The sequence below is a fragment of the Xenopus laevis genome, chromosome 1S, assembly GCF_017654675.1.
Source record: "Xenopus laevis strain J_2021 chromosome 1S, Xenopus_laevis_v10.1, whole genome shotgun sequence".
In the NCBI taxonomy this organism is placed as follows: Eukaryota; Metazoa; Chordata; class Amphibia; order Anura; family Pipidae; genus Xenopus; species Xenopus laevis.
Window position 1 is genome coordinate 56,897,420 of NC_054372.1, and position 20,661 is coordinate 56,918,080.

A 20,661-nucleotide genomic window follows, 5' to 3' on the forward strand; every position below is an offset into this window, starting at 1 on the left:
TAGTGGATTCGGTGCATCCCTAAATAAAACATATCTCGATAAATTTAACATTTATTTTACACAGCTTTTTATACCATTTTCAGTGAATTTTGTTGTACACATACTAATAAATATGCCCCTTACTATATATTGATAATGTGATCAGTCAGGACATGTCTAGGGACAAATATATATATATATATATATATATATATATATATATATATATATATATCAGTGAGTTTCTTCTCTTCTATATATGACACTGCTTAGTGGATTTTGACATGGTATAGACAAAGGTGATCTGAGAATAGGCAAGCACTGGGCCCTATGGCTTTAGAAAAAACATACTGAAAAGAAAACCACTCTCATCATTGTGAAGATATACTCCTATTCCAACCATTCTCTATAGGCTCTATCAACTGTATGAGGCTTAATATAATCCATATTCTTCTTTGGGAACTCAAACCAGCTTCTGAGCACAAGTATTTCCAGTTAAAAACATTGCAGAAATAAAACAAATGCTTTAGTCACTTCTGAAACTGTCTTACATGTTTTTACAAAGTGCAACAAAGTGCACATTGGTCTGATATTGGTAAACAACTCTCACAGACATCTATTTTGTAAATATTTGGTGGAAATTAAAATTAAAAAACAAACTTGAATCAGGTTTATTCCTTTTTATTGAATTACACAAAATAAAGATTTAGAATGTGCACAAAACATAAACAGAAAGCAATGGCTTGGTCCTCCTTTCACTGATTCTTTTGACAGTGATGCATTTTTGACATTCACACACTGGCTGAACAAAAAAAAAGCATTTTTATATAATCGCATATAAAAAAAAAGAAAGGGAAACAAACAAATTAGCAGTAATATTCTGGCCTAGAACCCTCACTTTTCAATGTAGCCTGAGAGTCCATGCTTGATCTGGAACACAGAAGTAGTCTTTCTGATTCTGTTGTATCCCTGCGTGTCCATAGCTCTCCTGCAGTATTTATTGGCCGTTGTCTTAATGATAAAGTTTCAAATTTCACATAAGTCTCTTTTAAATGGTCCTCCTCCCCAGGAAATTTTGGTTTCCTTTGCATAACTTTGTAAAACAAGAAGACAATGACAGGTAGAACAATAACACAAACCACACTACTAGCAATTATTAGAATAGGTACTTGAGAGCTGCTCTCGATGGGTAGTGAGAAATCAGTAGAGAATACAATACACTGGTCTTTCTTGGGTTGAGATACTTTGGGACATACACAGGCCATATATTTTGTGTTAGGCTCCAAACCATCAATTGTTACTTTATTTTTACTAGGATCTGTACTCAACTTGAGCATTTCTTCCTCTCCGTATTTTGAGTACAACACTGCCAAGTTGGAGCAGTTTGTGGTATTGAAAGTCTTCCAAGTCAAAGTCACTCGGTCTTCAGATTCACTGATCACTTTTAGATTCCCCACCATGGCATTTTGCTCTGAAGTAAGTCTGTTTGCAGGGTTTTTCTTTGTAGCAGAGACTGGCTTTGGCAATTTTATCTTTGGAACTTCTGAGGTGGTAAGCACTATACTTGGAGGAACTGTTGGCGTTTCTGTTTGTAGAATAGGCACTGTTGATAACTGAAGAGGAAGCCTGGTTATACTTATTTTGCTCAATTCTTCCTTGGCGTCTGTTTGAATGCCATTCATTGACTCGGCCCCCAGTCGCCGATCAAAGTGATGAGAGGAAGCTGTTGTTGTGACAAAACCAACTACTATGACGGTTATTGACGCTTCTGCTACTCCTGCAAAATTTTTTGCCTTGCATCGGTATTCGCCCGCATCTTTGTAAGAAATACCATTCATACTTAGAATGGACCACCTCACACCATATGTTGGAGTCTCCTGAACAACTGTGAAAGGCAAAAGAACGGGTTAAATCCCTTATTAAGTCCTTAGGGAAATGAACACATGAATTAATCTATAAAGGGTCTTGTGCTTCTGCAACTAAGTACTTTCTTACAATATATCACAACATACAAATTCATTTCAGGGCAAAATATTCCCTATTTACCAGTAGCATGAAATATTGTGAATAGATAGCCTTATTGTTTTTACCATTTCCAATTATGTAGGACTTCTGCAGTGTGGTTGTGGTGCACTTGCCCAGGGCCGGAACTAGGGGTAGGCAGAGTAGGCGCCCGCCTAGGGCGCAGTCATGATGGGGGCGCACTTTTAAGGGCATTTGGTTTTCTTTTTTTTAACCCTAGTTTGCTTGGCCTTTAATAGTTTAACAATTTTATAAACCACCTATTCCAACCCCCTCTTGCCCATGATTTGTACTGCGGGCACTCCCCACCTCCCTCTTGGCAGCTGCTGGCACAGATACATATTTGGGGGCAATATGATGGATTTTTGGCTCCTGCTGGCACAGGTACAAATTAGGGGCAATATGATGGATTTTTGTGGCTGCTGCTGGCATGGGTTAACACTATGATGGATGTTTTGTCTTATGCTGGCACAGGTACAGATTGGGGGCTTGGGGGCAATCTGAGGGATTGACTGTCGTTGGCACAGGTACAAATGGGGGTAATATTATAGGTGCTGGCACAGGTACATGAGGCAACACAATGGCTACTGGCACAGGTACAGGGGGCAATATGAATGGTAAGGCGGCAAATGGTAATGTAGGAGCAGGTGGGGGGGCACTGATTGAAGCCCTTGCCTAGGGTGCCAAAATACCTTGGCCCGGCCCTGCATTTGCTCCCTACATACTGTATTTTAAAGGTTTACTTATGCTTTCAATCATGAATTCTTTTTAGCCTATAATTCTATTTAAATTACAGATCACATTGGGGATAAAAAAACCTCCATATGAGTACTTTATGCACCAAAATATTCAGAGTTTAATGGTCATGGGAAGGCTAAAGATTATATGAAGGCTGCTGGTTGCCTTCATATAATTTCTCCAGTATGTAAAGTGCATTTTATTTTACTTCAGAAAAATAAGCAGAATGATAACGTCATATAACGAAGGAAAGCTTGTCCGCCTAAAATGTTATCTCAACAAAAAGTGGGTTAAGCACCATTGTGTGTGTGTCTTCTATTTCACTGTGGATTGTGATTCCAACCAGGTACAGTAAATTCATTTAAAACTGATGATGGTGTTATTCTAAGCACTTTTGCAATTTACATTCATTATGTATTTATATTTAATTCCAAGATATTAAAGGATATATATAATTCTGACCACCAAGTTGTTGAAGAAGTTATCAGGAGAAAGAAAGAGGACTGGTCTGATGTTCTTCTGGTTAGGAAAAAATTAGAAACCTCAGATACATTTTCTCACACCTTTCCTACCAGAAGAACATCAGACCAGCCCTCTTTCTCTTGACAACGTGTAGCTGTTATAGTTTTCATTAAACAGTATACACAAAAAATGTCTGGATTTTCTATCCATATTTCTACACAGCTGTTTTGGCATCTACACACTTTTTAAAAATAGGTATTTTGCTTTTAAACCAGTTCTTTTACTTGTGTCATATAAAGTACATTTTGGGACTATAAAAAGGGCTCTATTACTAATTATTATTTATTATATAAGGCAGTGGACACACTGGATTATCAGTGTGTGAGGGGGAATCTATGATTCCCTCAGTACCCGGGTACTTAGACCATTGAAAGGGTTAAGGACTCATCACTGATCTTATTGTAATGTTTTTGTAAGAAATAAGATGTTTTAATGATGTATAAATAAAGTGAGTTTTTTTTACAACAGTATGTTTGCATGAGCCCTCAATATGGGATTTCCTCCGTTCTTATACGGTTTATTGATTTAAGCTATGGGCGAATTTCTCCATTTCGTTTCACAAAATGGCGAAAAATTAGCGAAACGCAAATTTTGACGCCGGCATCAAAAAATGTTTACGCCGGTGACAATTCTGACGCCAGCGACAATTCTGGCACACATTAAAGTTAAAGGGCATATATTAATTGACACTGGCATCAGAATTGTCGCCAGCGTCCAACAAAAAATATTGCAGTGAATTTTTGCGGCGAATTCGTGAATTTATTCACCGGCGAAATGTGGAAATTCTCAGTGAATTTGCACCTGCTGAATAAATTCGCCCATCACTAGTTAATGCTTATACCGGGAGGAGCTCCCACTGTATTTACAGTGTTATCATGTTAATGAGTAACATAATTAATGCACCATTTAAAGTGACCAGTATATGCTACCTGTTGGTTAGTTGTTATGGGTTACTGCACCTGGGCAAACTTAGTATAATTTATTATATAACCTCAATAGTGTTCAATACATGCATTTTCCAATCCTTAACAGTCATTTGACAGATTCAAACACAATATGAGCAGGGTTTATGTATTTTATTTAATTTGCTCTAAGGTCAGCTTTAATTGCTGACAGTTTCTGGTTTGGTCCATAATCGATGTCCTCCTTAATGATATCAGTGGAATCATTAGAACGTATCATGTAATATAACCAAAGCAAAGAACACTTGAAATGCATATTACCTGTATAATTTGCTGCTGAATTGTTTGTTCTGCTCCAGACTAACTGTGGAGTGGGGTATCCTGAGGCATCACATCGTAGTAGCACATTACTACCCAGTGGAGATGTAATTTTCGTGGCTGAAGTCATCACTGAGGGTTTGAGACATATGTCCTGTTCTAACTCAACTCTCTGGAATAAAAAGCCAGCTAAAGAATCAGGGCCACTGCAGACAACTAAAGGGTCCAGAAAAATGATGTGTGGGTCTGTTGTTTTCGAGAGTTCAATTAGCTTTGAAATACGACAGTCACAGAACCATGAATTATCTTGTAGCCCTTTAAAAGAAACAGCACAAAAAGCCATCACTTGAGACATACAGATGAAGCCATAGGGATTTCACATTTTGTTGCAATGTCATGTCATTTTTGTGCTAAATTCTGCATCTAGATTGTACTAGAGTCATTCTGTCAATCCCTGCACTGGCTTCTGCTACCTTTCAGAATCAAATTCAAATGAATGACCCTGACATTCAAAGCACTTCATAACTCTGCCCCACCCTACATCTCTGAACTCATCTCTATACACTCACCCAACCGCTTACTACGCTCCTCTACTGACTTGCTACTCAACTCTCCTCTCATTACCTCTTCACATGCTCGCATTCAAGACTTTGCAAGGGCAGCACCCCTCCTCTGGAACTCTCTCCCATGGTCTGTCCGACTTTCTCCCAAACTTTCTGCTTTCAAGAAATCTCTTAAAACGCACTTCTTTCGAGAAGCCTACCCTCACTCTGCTTAACTACCAAATGCAACAACACATACAGTACCACATTGTTCACCCACTTAATTCGATCTTGCCCACTCCCACACCTTGTGTATTACTCCCTTCCATTTAGAGTGTAAGCTCTTTCTGCATAGGGCCTTCCTCAACTTTTGTACCGGTATTGATTGTGATGTATGTTACTCCATTTGTTCTATGTATATAATTCATGTGATTTAGTTATATAATTACATTTACTTTACAACGCTACGCAATATGTTGGCGCTATATAAATACATGTTAATAATAATAAAATAATAATAAAGAGTGCAATGGCCTTAGTTCATCAGAAGCAATGTACTGATCAAAAATTGCACTTTAGCACCATCTAGAGACAGAATTTAGCACAAAATTCTGTTATCCAGAATGCTCGGGACCTAAGGCTTTCAGGATAATGGGGCTTTCTGTAATTTAGATCTTCATACTTTGTCTACTAGAAAATCATGTAAACATTAAATAAACCCAATAGGCTGGTTTTGCTTCCAATAAGGGTTAATTATATTCTAGTTTGGATCAAATACAAGGATCTGTTTCATTACTACAGAGAAAAAAAAACTTTAGTTTATTTGATTATTATGGAGTCTTTGGGAGTCTTTCCATAATTTGGAGCTATCTGTATAAGGGATTTCTGGATAACAGATCCTATACCTGTATTTAATATTTGGTAAAAATTATTTTAATTTTTCTTGATGCAAAAACAAGGGTGTACCCACATCTTTGTGGTTGCTTTGTTCAAACTGTTTTGGTCATTTAAACAATGCCTAATAGTGAAAATTAATTTTTCCTTCCAAACACTTTTTTCAGTTCAGTTGTTTTCAGATTGTTCCCCAGAAATAAAAACTTGTTTCAATTACTTTCCATTATTTATTTTTTACTGTTTTTCCAAAATCTAAATTTAAAGTTAAATGTTCCTGTCTCTGGTGTTTGAGTCTGACAGCTCAGTAATTCAGATACAGGCAACATTTAGTTGATTTCTCAGAATCATCTCTGGAGTATTAGCAAATATTGTATCAATTCAGTATCAAAACAGCTGCCTATAATGAAACCCAGAGATTCTTCTCAGCAGGGACAAATATAAGAAATGTATCAACTAAATGTATCAATTAAGAACAGTTTACAGGGTCAGTGACAGCCCCGAGATGCGTTAGAAGGTGAAAAATGACACTTTACACTTCAATATTAGAAAAACGGTAACACATAGAAAATATTATTATAATTATTTCTGGTGATCTATCTGAAAACAACTAGTTGTTTGAAGATGAACAACCCCTTTACGTGCTACAAACAGTATTTCCAACCTAATATGTTAATCACCCCCTCTAATCACCCCCTCTAATCACCCCCTCTAGTACAGTGATACATTTCTGCAATCTGTATAAAATATAATGAATATCATTCACCCCACACTTACCAATAGCCTATAACAAGTTTAAAGGTGAGGACAATAAAGAAATAATGGTTCATATCTTAAAAGCTGTCTATCCCATAAGTTTTTACACCCTAGAACCTAGAACTCTTCCCAAATCTGTGCCAAACAAGAGGGCAGTGTTATACTGATATTCCTTAAAGAGTTTATTCAAGGTGAACCACCCCTTTTATTACTCATTATAAATCCACATTTAGGGGCCCTGTATTAATGAGGACCTATAAGGTGAATAATAGTGGAAAATTGCTATTTTTACAAGCACTTTTGCAATATGTTAGTTTTTTTAATTCAAGATATTGGCAGTTCTTACATTCTGCTGCTCAGCATGGCTGCAGAAAGCGACAATTCACACTTATGCGATTGTTTCTAAATTTCCTGTAACACTCGTGCGCTAGACCTTTTTAGGTAAGAGTGAAAAGACCCTTGCAGCAAAGGAAATAAGCTCTTGATGTTCTGCTCGGCTGTCACCCAGGCCTAGGGTGCACAGGATACATTGCATGAACAATTTTATAATTTACACCCCTTCAAAACATCATAATGTGAACAATGTTTATTGTCTATTAAACTTCAGCTTTGATTAAAGTGTTTTATGACTACACGCAATTTTACCCTTTAGGGCTCATTTCTAAACATAGATGCTAAACTGTACCAGTGCAGTTTCTTATAAAAACTGATCAGCACTGCTATAGGTAACTGAATTGGTAATTGCAGCACATATTTAATTAAAAGAGCTTTGTTATACAAAATACTTTTATATAAAAATACTATTTTTATATAAAATACTTTTTAAATACTCTCTTGACGAAACACTTACTTTAAGGAGAAGGAAATGTCTTTTTTATTAATTGCATATACTTACCTAAAACCCCGGGCCAGTGCACCTACTGTATTAGATGAAAACTGCACTGGCTCGGGATTCTTCCAGCAAACACCACAGAACAACAGTCTTCCAGTTTCTACTATCTTCAAATTTCCTGGGGCACAGTATAATTAAATAGCCAACTTTTTCACTTAAGAAGAAGCCGATTGCTCTGTGGTGCTCGCTGGAAGAATCCTGGGCTGGTGCAGTTTTCTCCTAATTGGTGCACTGACCCGGTGTTTCAGGTAAGTACATTCAATCACTTGGGGTGCCTAACTTTTGGCACCCCCAAGTAAAAAGACCTTTCCTTCTACTTTAAAATAGACTGCCAGTGCAGACCTAAGAGATTAGGTTTATTATTTGAAATTCTTCTTTAAGACATATTTTTTTTAAGGACAGTATAGAGAAATATTAAGAAGAACACAATTTGAGAAGTTAAACATCATATTTTGTAGAGCAGTGATTAACTGAATATATGAAAAATGAGGAGAAAAATATATGATAGATAGATAGATGATGATGATGATGATGATGATAGATAGATAGATAGATAGATACTGTATATTATTTTTGCATAACCTTGCATTTATCAATACTGAACCTCATTTTCCAGTTTGCTGCCCAGTTTTCCAACTTAGTCACTCTGCAAAGTGGCACAATTTAGTATTATCTGGAAAACTAGAAACAGTACTTTCGATGCCCATCTCTAGGTCATTAATAAACAAGTTTAAAAGCAAAGGACCTAGTAAAGAGCCCTGCGGTACTCCACTAACCACTTTTGTAGTGTATCTTTTAGCCAGTTCTCTATCCAGGTACAAATACTATGTTCCAGGCCAACATTCCTTATTTTAACCAGTAACCAACTGTGTGGCACTGTATGGAATGCTTTAGCAATGTCTAAGTAAATCACATCCACTGCCATCCCAGAATTGAGGTCCCTGCTCACCTTCTCATGAATAGAAATTAAGTTAGTCTGGCAAGATTTATTACGCATAAAACCATGCTGGCACAAACTCATAGTATTATGATTTGCTATGAAGTCCAGTATCTTATCCTTTATTAACACTTCGAAAAGCTTTCCTACTACTGATGTAAGACTAACTGGCCTATAGTTTTGAGGCTGATAACGGGATCCCTCTTTGAATAGTGGCACCACATTAGCAATTCGCCAGTCTCTGGGCATCATGCCAGACCTCCATGAATCCTGAATAATTAAGTAAAGAGGTTTGGCAATCACAGAGCTAAGCTCACTAAGTACCCTGGGATAAATAACATCCGGCCCCAGACCTTTGTTTATCTTTACATGTTATAGTCTCATTTGAATTTCCTCATGTGTGAACCATGCATCATTAGTTGTATTACTAGAATTAGGATTATTAAGAAGGAAACCTTCATTAACTAGTTCCTCATAGTTCAGAATCTCAGTTTTTTTGTTCTCATCAAGCAGCTGACCCCCCTTCCTGCTTATTTTTTTACTATTTACATGTTTAAAAAATAATTTTGGATTCAGCACAAGTCAAATAATATCTGCCAGAAGCCGATACAGCAAGAGTGATTAATAATTAGAATAGGCAGACTGCACTGGGGTCATGTAATCTAATGTGGATTTTATAGTTTTTTTATTACAGACTTTCTCCAGCTCTGCAGAACCAGTGGCTGCAGCAAAATAATCCTCCAAATAGAACCCAAGTTTATCTGTTTAAATCTGGCTCCATGATCTTTTTCCCTGCAGCTGGAGTTGGAAACAGTAAAGGGGATGTAAGGCAAAAATAAAATCCAATACAAATCTCTACACAGTTGCCGACTGCTCTACAGGGAAACAAATAGAGCTGCTTGAGTTCTGCATGGCCGGGAAGTAAGGTGGGGGCTCCCCCTGCTGTTCATAAGTATGATTGTTTCACTGCAGAGCCATAAGGGACCGTCTGACAATTCCTATCCACAGCAGTAAATGAAGGGAAAATTTCACTGCATACAGTTAGGTTTTTTATAAAAACGGTACACATTTTTTAAATTAAACTATATTGGAGACAGGTTTTTCATGAAAGAAAGTAAAAATGGGATTTTCATTTTTTGCCTTTACTACACTCGGAGCTCTTAGTTTTCCGAAGTCGTCCGAAATTGCCTCACGAGGAAACTTCAGGCGACTTCAGAAAACGAACACTCCAAGTGCCATCCCGCCGGCGATGTAGATTCTAGCCGGCGGGAGGCTTTTTGGGGAGATTAGTCGCCCGAAGAAGAGGTGATTGGTCGCTTGGCGACTAATCTCCCCAAATCTTCGCATGTGTCTCTGCCCTTATTCACTCCCCTTTCCCTCTTTCTCTCTGTTCTGTTTCCTGCTCCTATCTGTTTATTTTCAAGTTTTATTGTGCTGTATTGACTTATAATGAGACCGTGTTAAAAGTGAAAAGTTGATTAACAAACTCAAGAAACAATGGTATTTGTATACCCATCATGTCATAACAAACACACAATGTACGGTTTTACCATTTTAATTTATTTTATTTACTTTTGAAAATACAATAAAAAAGTTTGGGGAAAAAAATAATGATATTGCATTTTGCTTTATATACAGGAGGTTCTGAATTTGACAAAATTTGTGGATTTTAGTGCTTGGCATCAAAACAACATCTGCATGTGATTCTTTAGGTGCAAGTGCACTGTGTGTATTGATGCAGCTCTTTATGGAAACCCTGGAGTGTGATTAGAAACAGGAGGTGGGACAGACTAGCTGAACTTGTCTTGCACTGTTTATCACATTTAAGAATTTGAATTCTACTCTACAACATAATCCAGCCTTCCCTGTGCAGCCTAGAAGTTATATTAATTAATGAAAAAGCTTTAAAATAAGGTGAAATAAGGGCTGAGCCTTAAACTGAAAGTTTACATGTTTTTTTTACTCACATGACTGGGATTAAATGATTTCTGAAGTGCAAAACTACTAATTGATAAATCCTTGATAATCCTGCCTTTCATAACACAGCATTAACTAGCTGCACTGCGTCAGACAGTAACACGAGTTATATACCTGTCATAAAAGCATCTGTGTAATTTTAGTTTCCATCTGAGCTGAAGTTGTAGTGATACTGTTGAGATACAATATATATAAAATGCAGGCAAAATAGCCCAGCCCAATTACAGAACTACACTTATAGATGAGTAGCACATAAATACAGCACAATAATCATTTCTCAGACAGCATATTACTTCAAAATGGGACTCACATTCGAGAACTGTCCTCCCTGGAGGCGGTAGTGCCTGTCTTATTGCCAGTCCTCAGTGTAAAAACCTATAATAGTAAATTGCACCCCCCCCCACACACACACACACGTAGCCTACATTGTTCACAGAACTCCCTCATTGATAGCTACAGACATCTGTATCTGTATGTAAAATTGCAAGTGACTGCAAGCATGGATTGCATGACATAAATGAAATATGGCATCGTTTGCTCACAGGCAGGCACTTTGCACATTCTGACCCCTCATTAACTAACTCCCTTTGTGTCATGGACTCAGGCAATAATCTAAAAGTAAATTATTTAAACTTAAAGACAGCATTCAGAAAGCATACATTTCCTGATCTTTATTTCAGGATCTTTCTCAAAGCAACATAAACCATTCTGTGCTCGAATTATGTATCTGGTTTAATATCAATGATATGATTAGAGAATTTTGTATAAACAAGTTGTAGTAGAATATGTACTATATGATGGCTGTGAGGATTAGTAAGGGATCTCTAAAGAGGAGAAGGTGGGAAGGTGCATGTCCTTCAGGCGAGTATTAATATTGTACAGACAGGAGCCAGAAAAGAGATGAGGAAGGCACAGGAACAAGATCAGGGTGACAAAGGCAAAAAGTAATTGTCTGGCAGGATAGAAACGGAGTGGGCATAGTCGCGTAGAGACCAGGATGGAGTGGAGAACCAGTGACAGGACAAAGTGAGCATAGAGACCAGGACTGGAACAGGATGATGCGGACAAAGAGGCAATTGCATTGAAAGGACTAGAACAGGACTGATACAAAAAAGAGTAGGTGAAGAACCGGTGAGAGGACAGAGCGGGCGTAGAGACCAGGACTGGAACATGCCACTGTGCTCGGATGCATTGGCCAATGCTCAGACCCAATAAGTGATAAAGACTGGGCCCTGATTGGCTGACCCCACACAAACAATAAAGCTACTGGGAGGATGTAACACAGCCAGGGAAACACTTGGAAAGGAAAATAAATGGGAGATGAGCACTGGCTGGCTGCAACCAGAAGCTACTTGACTTTGGTTTTACTGCTCTTAGTCCCAAATATTGAAAAATAGAAAAGACATTTTTTCCATGTGAAATAGAGTTCCTTCTGAACTGAAATTTAAAACAAAGGAGAACAGTGGAATGTAAGTATAGTCCATCCAATGAACACACCAACCTTTGTTTTACTGTTTTTGCAGCTCCAGGGAAGATTGTTATAGAACAAGTAGTAAAAAGGAAATCTAGATGCAATGAGGCTCATAAGCCTACTCCCGGTTATTGGGTATAGTTTTATACCTTCAACCCATGTTTGAGAAGCCTCCTACAAATAATTATTTATATATAATTTAGGAAACGACTATTTGTATGAGTCTTCTTAAACATGGGTTGAATCTACAGCCCATCCGATGCCAGAATCACATGTCAAGTTATTAACCAATGGCATACTTGGGGAGTAGGGAAGCATATAAAAAAGGTGAAGAAATGTCTCAGAACGCTATACTAACGTCTGTATGCTTTGTGTAACATAAAAATTTAAGTCAGATTTCTAAATTATGATTAAGGCCTACATTTTCCATGTATGGTAGCACATCCACTGTGTTAAATGCACAATAGGACTTTCTAACTGTGTCTCTGAAGCAAAACATATTTTTACATAGACACTGCCCATAACATTTCCTTATTATACATATATAATATATATAATTGCTGCAGACCTGTGTGGTTTCTGATCACCTGAAACTGTACAGTGATCACAACATTTGATAAGGTCTCCTATAATCAGACTTTGCAGGTCAGAACCAGACAGCTGGCCATATCTGGGAGAAGCCTCAACACAAATTAAACTGGAAATCTCACATAAGAAGCTAATCTTCCCTCACCCATATGTACATTTCACTGTGAAGTGCAGAGATTAGTTTAACACTCTCACCACCAATGAATACATCCCTTAACAATCCCATAAAAAAATTAATTCCTTATCATTCAATAAGATTTGTTTCTTTAAGGGTTTAGTACAAGGCAATAACTCTGCTGGTAACATGTTATACCATCTCTTTGTACAGGCTACACACATTGGAGATAGTTCTTGCCAGTACTTTGCCTGAGATAATCCATTCATGGCCTGTTTTGCCTGACCAACTAGCCCATGATTTCACCCCATGGATCAATAGGCCGAACCCCTTACTGAAGCTTGGGCAACTATAAGAAAGTAACACCTTTATAAATGTGTGAAAAAATTCAAGCAAATCACGATCCTCTGTGTCAAAGAATAAGTTCTACTGTTTTGGTCTGAGCATTATACTGACTTGATGTATAATGACTTAGAAATGTGTGTATGACTTTTCAACACTTTAAAAGTGCTTTACTGGAAACATATTGCTCAGTAAAGCTGCTTTGCCTTCTTTGATTGTGAAGTTTCTGGAAGGTCTATATCATCCCCCCTTTTCCCAATTTAAATGACCGGTTCTGCTAAATAACTAAGCAACTGAGGTCAAGTTCAGTTGAATTTGTTCTTGCTCCTAAGGCTCTTATGTAGAAAGGCTGAACAGTTAAAAGCATCTTTACAAAGAGAATAATGGATCAATAATGTACAGGTAATTATTTTTAAAATTGTTAATTATTTGCTTACAATGGGGTCTATATGAAATGGCCTTCCCTTAATTTGGATAATGGGTTTCCAGATAAGGGATCCCATACCTGTAGTAAAAAGGGCTCATCGATAAACACAAGTGCTATTCATTAAAGGTATTTACATCCAAGCATGCAGTCATTTTAACTGCAACATGCGGCAACCACATGCAACTGTGTTTATTTTGACGCATCAAATGTAATTGCAGGGAACACAACTTTCTGCTTGGCAATAATGATACTGAGTTGAGTTGAGAGGGGAAATGCTGCATTGTGGCTATATACAACCAAGCAGTTTTGAAATTCCTCTTGGTTGAGGACTCCATCAGAAGGTTGAGGCAGTCCTTGTCCAACACGTCTCCATAGAGATTTTTGTTTGAGCAGCCTTATTTACCCCAAAGAGTGCATCTTACTGTGTGTGTGGGCATCTTCGGCCTCCTTAGGGCCTATGCACTTGCAATTTGGGTACTTGTCTGTGCAGAATGCACTTTGAACCTTATTCTAGATTTATTTCCAGCAGAAGTTACAGTGCAGTGTTGTTTAATGAATTAATTGATACACAAGCTAAAGAGTGTACCATGCCACCCACCATGCCTAAATGCAGTAAAGACAAAGGCAGTGCTACATTAAGAGTCACATGGCAGGTGGGATTCAGGGAGCTTGAAGGGCTGTGCCTTAGGGCAGAAAACCACAAGGCAACATGCAAAATGCAAAACACTCGCAGGCACAAGAACATAAAAATGTTATTACAAAAAGTGCTACTCACCTTAAAATTATCATAGGCTACAAACAACTAATTTCTACTAACACTGGGCTATTTAACTGGAAACCCACTGGCTGGATATGACCCTCCAAGAGATATTCATGGACCCAAACCTGAGCATGGAATTCAATAAATGATGTATTACACATCATCATTTTTTTTAATCTATCACCTCCAGACATATGGTAAAACGGGTCATCAACCCAATACATAACACACTGTCATTTTTTGTCAGATAAATGACACTTTGGAATGTTGACCCCCAAAAACATCTTCAGAGTGGCTCGGCACACAACTTTGCCGACCCCAAGCTGATGTCCCAAACCTGCCTGCTTGCCCTGCTCTCTGACTGCAGGCAGGGGGGATTTTATCACCCTTAAACAGCTATAAAGAATACAGACGCCCACGCCCCCCTGCAACCATGGGGTCTGCTTCCACTATAATTACACCAGTGATGTTGACCTTCTCCTGTTGCAATAATACTGTATGTAGGATATATACTGTTCTGACTTACCCAGTATAACTCTCTGTGTTAATAAATCTGTGCTTATCTGTAGGGATGTAGCGAACGTCGGAAAAAAAGTTCGCGAACATATTCGCGAACTTGCGCAAAAATGCGAGCGGTTCGCGAACGGTTCGCGAACCCCATAGACTTCAATGGGAAGGCGAACTTTAACATCTAGAAAAGACATTTCTGGCCAGAAAAATGATTTTAAAGTTGTTTAAAGGGTGCAACGACCTGGACAGTGGCATGCCAGAGGGGGATCAAGGGCAAAAATGTATCTGAAAAATCTGCCTGTGTGTGCTTGGAAGAGATAGTGTAGGGGGAGAGCTGTTAGTGATTTCAGGGACAGATGATAGTAAGTTTGCTGGCTAGTAATCTGCTTGATACTGCTCTGTATTGGAGGGACAGAAGTCTGCAGGGATTTGAGGGACATTTTAGCTTAGGTAGCTTTGCTGGCTAGTAATCTACTGTTCTCTTTAAACAACTGCCATACGTTGACCTTGTAGGCATTGTTTGCCCAGTTTTTTTGGACGCAGCCACTGAAGCACAGTTGCCATAAAAAATATGCCATATAAATGCTGAAAATAGTAATTTTTCGCCATACGTTGACCTTGTAGACATTGTTTGCCCAGTTTTTTTGGTTGCAGCCACTGAAGCACAGTTGCCAGAAAAAATATGCCATATAAATGCTGAAAATAGTAATTTTTTGCCATACGTTGACCTTGTAGGCATTGTTTGCCCAGTTTTTTTGGTCGCAGCCACTGAAGCACAGTTGCCAGAAAAAATATGCCATATAAATGCTGAAAATAGTAATTTTTTGCCATATACGTTGAGTCAACGTATGGCAAAAAATGACTATTTTCAGCATTTATATGGCATATTTTTTCTGGCCTCTGTGCTTCAGTGGCTGCGGCCAAAAAAACTGGGCAAACAATGCCTACAAGGTCAACGTATACACTACTACAGCGGTGGATACGGATTACGTAAAATATATTATGGCTGCTTGAAAAAAGTCACTCCGGTGTTTTTTCTGGAGACGGTAATATTATGGATATTTAGACAGAATGTGAACAAGGTCACACAGCTAGATGGCGGGTTGAAGAAAACAGTGTGCAAATAATGCCTACAAGGTCAACGTATACACTACTACAGCGGTGGATACGGATTACGTAAAATATATTATGGCTGCTTGAAAAAAGTCACTCCAGTGTTTTTTCTGGAGACGGTAATATTATGGATATTTAGACAGAATGTGAACAAGGTCACACAGCTAGATGGCGGGTTGAAGAAAACAGTGTGCAAATAATGCCTACAAGGTCAACGTATACACTACTACAGCGGTGGATACGGATTACGTAAAATATATGAATGCTGCTTGAAAAAAAGTAACTCAAGTGGTTTTTCTAGAGACGATAATATTATCAATATTTAGACAAAATGTGAACAAGCTCACACAGCTAGATGGCGGGTTGAAGAAAACACTGTGCAAATAATGCCTACAAGGTCAACGTATACACTACTACAGCGGTGGATACGGATTACGTAAAATATATTATGGCTGCTTGAAAAAAGTCACTCCGGTGTTTTTTCTGGAGACGGTAATATTATGGATATTTAGACAGAATGTGAACAAGGTCACACAGCTAGATGGCGGGTTGAAGAAAACAGTGTGCAAATAATGCCTACAGGGCAAATAATGCCTAAAAGGTCAACTTATACACTACTACAGCGGTAGTAAAATAAAAAAAAGTAAAATAAAAAAAAAATGAATATTAAAAAAAAAAAATTAAAGTTGGTGCTGCTGAACTACTAGGAGCAGCAGATTAGCACACCAGTCCCACTCCCCAACACTGCTAGACTAATAGCACTGGGCTCTTATAGTAGTAGTAGTAGTAGTAGTAGTAAAACAACAAAAAAATAAATAAAAGCAGTCCTTACAAGGACTACTGTTATTGCAGCAGTCAGCAGATGAGATCAGAAGCAGGACAGCTGCCCACTGCAGCTACATACAGAGCACTGCAGTAGAAGGTAGATTACTAGCCAGCAAAGCTACCTAAGCTTAAATGTCCCTCAAACCCCTGCAGACTTCTGTCCCTCCAATAACAGAGCAGTATCAAAACGATTACTAGCCAGCAAACTTTCAACTGTCCCTGAAATCACTAACAGGCAGCAGCTCTCTCCCTACACTATCTCTTCAGCACACACAGGCAGAGTGAAAAAACGCTGCAGGGCTTCGGTTTTTATAAGGAAGGGGAGTGGTCCAGGGGAGAGCTTCCTGATTGGCTGCCATGTACCTGCTGGTCTGGGGTGAGAGGGCAAAAAAAAGCGCCAACAATGGCGAACCCAAAATGGCGAACGTCGCGCGACGTTCGCGAACTTCCGGCGAGCGCGAACACCCGATGTTCGCGCGAACAAGTTCGCCGGCGAACAGTTCGCGACATCTCTACTTATCTGTGATTTCTCAGACAATGGAGACCATATATCCAATAAGTCTGGAGGGAGAGTAGTCAGTCTGTTGCTGGATAGATCCAAATAGGTAATATTCCTCAGGTACTGGGCAGCTTCTGCTGGAATACTTGCTATCTTGTTGTTATGAAGGTCCAAGGTTCGTAGACTTGGCTTCTCTGCTAAAGATTCCCATGGGAAAACCGATATTGCATTCCCATCTAAACGTAATTCATGTAGTTGCTTCAGATTATAAAAACTGCTAGAGTCGATGCTAGATATGCTATTGTAGGTAACCCAAAGGTATTTTAAATCCACCAGGTAATAGAAGGCTTCTGTGGGAATTTTACGAATGACTGTCTTTTCAATGCGGAGCTTCACGGTGTCCACAGGAACATTGACAGGCATGTCAAACATATCAGGATCATTACACAGAACAGACCTAATATACAAAATATGTTTTAAAACACATCATAGCAAATATTACATCAATGAATCAATTTCCAGCTTGGGGGGGGGGTTGTAAACAACTAATGATCTGTTTGACTGACAGTGCAGCCAGTGCAGGATTAATGATGGTTCCTTTTTATAGCATTTATATTTTTATGATAGTTAACTTCTCTTACCAAGAAATATTGCAATGCTGCTCCTCAATCGCTATCCCATGTTACCTACTACCCTAATTTTGGCCCTCCATTTGTATTGGGCAATCTAGGGTGGTTTATTACCCATGCAATTTCCAAAAAGGCAACAAAAAGTATCACCCCTCATTTAAGAAAATTATCACTTTTTGTGCCATTGCTCTTAAATTGAAAGATAAATATTGTTTTTTAGAATGTTTGAAGTATATTTCAAGTAAATCCTTTTGTGCAAATGCAAAGGGTTTTTCTTGTTTCTAAGTGTCTTGAGAGCCATTGATTACATTCAGACTGGAAATATGTAAAATAATTTGCAATATGAAGTGCAAAAAGGCATTACTGTTCCTGACAAACCACAATCCCCTTCCATGTAGAATAAATATAGGTCTCTTACCTTGATCCAGTTCCATCACTTCTGCCATGGAAAATGCAGGTACATTGTGATGGACAAAATGCTTCCAGTTTTCCAGCAATTAGTGTGGCAATATAAAGATAAAGAAACAAACACATGGTTTCATGCAGTCAGTAATAAATCAAGCAATGTGTACATTGCATAGTGTATGTGTGAGCTGCTTTCTGGAAAAGGAAGCTAGAGTGGTGCCTACTCATCTAGAAATAGCTGATTACATAGGATTAACTTAGATATAACCGTAGTCTTAACCTTGAAAAGTACGCTTCTAATGGATCCTCGGCACATTCTGGTGTAGTGCATTCCACAGAAAGATTTTCCTTTTTTAATAACTAGTACATCATAATGATATGATGTACTAGTTATTAAAAAGGAGATAAGGACTTTGTGTTTCGCCTTAAACATATTCCTGTAATCGACAAAAGCATCAGCAGAGTGCAGTGGCCATGATTTAGTGAGACCATTCTTAATACCTTAACTTGCTGCTTTTATGGTTAATAGATATTGATGCATAGATATTTTTAAATCAACCAAGACATAAAACATTTTTTTATCCATTATGCGTTTTGTATTCCAGGCCACCGTTATATTTAGATTGTAACAATATTTTCCTACTGATTTCAACTTAAAGAGCCCTTTGGCAAGATATATTTAGGCTCATTGCTTCACATTTTGGTTACATCAATTTTATAACTTGACTATTGCCCAAAGTAATATAGAGATTTGTACAGATTAGGAAGGAACACTTGGGGATTTACCAAAGTTAAAAGAATATCATCTGCAAATAGGCTTAATGTATGATATGTATCATCTATGCAGAGAACAAAAAGTAAGGGTGACAAGAGACACCTTTTTTCTGGTGCAACTTCTGATCTCAAATACCGTTTTGGCATCAAGTTACAATAGAATGAACTAGAGGTTGTGCTTTATAAGCTCCAACAAGGAGAGAGAATAGGATAGGAGTCCTGGTGGTATCTCGTCCAAGTAGGGACCTAAGAAAGAGAAGGACCTAGGAGATTGAGCCTAGTATCTCCACTCAAGGCAAGCCCCAGTGCTCAAAGTCTGTTAAAGGTTACAGGGAAGGTAGGAAACCTGTAGGGCCGATCCCTTGGGACTCTGTTTTAGATATAATCTGATGGGAAGATTTGCATGGCAAATAACACTGTGAAGCTGTACCAGCAACTAATAAAGAGTTCTTGACTTTAATTATAAGTCAATGTGTAGCCTCCTGTTTATTAGCTTCCAAGTGTTTACCCATTGTGTGTGTGTGTGATGGCGGTGGGAGTAAGATTCGGCTTAGAGATACAGAAAGCTATTATCCCATGTTACTGGAAGGAGACAGCTCTCATTAATCCACCACTGATAGAGTGGAAGCTAGTGGTAGCACAGTTTGGGATTTTTCCCTTGCTTATGGGTCACTGCAATCTGGGATATGAGCATTTATTTTTCTGAAAGTAATCCATGAAATTATGTTATCGTATAAAAGATAAGTTCCTTCTGGAAAGTCTTGTAATATTTGCCTGAGAAACCATCCAGGTCTGGGGTTCGTGACGGTTTAAATTTCTACTCAATATGAAGGTAACTTAGATTACTTCCTCTATTGTGAGTGTTTACATAGGAGAGCTGTGGTCTCTCAGTTTTTGGGAGACTGCAACTGCAAGAGTGTAGCTGTCTGGCAGTCTCTTCCAGAATGCCAAATAACGTATCTGTTTTTCCCCATTATAAAGATCAGTGTAGAAATCTACAAGGCAGTATTTATCTGACTCGGAGTAGTAGTACTAACCAGTGAGCCTGTTTTTTAAAGTTAGTATGTCTCCTACTCCAACTGCCTCGAATTACAGATCCACCAAAAGACATTGTAACATAGTAAATGAGATGCAGAATAGTTCAAATTAAGAACTTTAGAGGAAATTAAACATTCTTAATATTAACCACGATGGTCTTATGATCAGGGAGTATATTGGATAGGCCGTGTAAAGGTGGATTTTAACGTAGATGACATTAGAGAGGAGGTTAAAGTGGTCAATGTCTGTCCATGTTCCTGTGTAAATGTAAACCCAAACCTTGGGAAAGGCATGTGCGCGTTTTTGGGTCTTAAATGTACTGTTCTATGAAGCTGCTTTTCACCACATTTTTGTTGGCAATACCCAGGCGCTGTAGCCAATGGAAAGTGGTAACTCCATTATGTGTAAGAATCAGCTTCAATGGAAACCCCCAAGAAAAGTGAATACCAAATTTCCACAATTTGTCTCTGATATGTTGCATGCCCATCCGTTAGAGTTGGGGCAGGTAATTACTTTCAGTTTCTATTCTGCACTTCCTATATGTCGCCGCACTCCTCATATTCCTCCTATTTCCTTGCCATGTAATTGTGTAGCCAGTAGTGATGTGCAGGTCAAGAATTTCTCGACCCGCACCCGACCGTAACCCACCCCCTCCCAATTAGTACCCGGCCAGCTCCTGCCCTCTTTTT

At 38.4% G+C, this 20,661-nt stretch overlaps 1 protein-coding gene across 1 annotated transcript; it reads right to left on the bottom strand.

The window, feature by feature from the left end:
* Window positions 1–644: 644 nt before the first annotated feature.
* Window positions 645–20,342, bottom strand: LOC108706092 (leucine-rich repeat, immunoglobulin-like domain and transmembrane domain-containing protein 3). Its single transcript, XM_018242752.2, has 5 exons — window positions 18,174–20,342; window positions 17,136–17,583; window positions 14,706–14,742; window positions 4,485–4,796; window positions 645–1,864 (listed from the first exon to the last, which is right to left on the bottom strand). Exons 1-5 carry the CDS (start codon window positions 18,287–18,289, stop codon window positions 846–848), a joined length of 1,932 nt encoding a protein of 643 aa, XP_018098241.1. The 5' UTR covers window positions 18,290–20,342; the 3' UTR covers window positions 645–845.
* Between the last annotated feature and the right edge of the window lie 319 nt (window positions 20,343–20,661).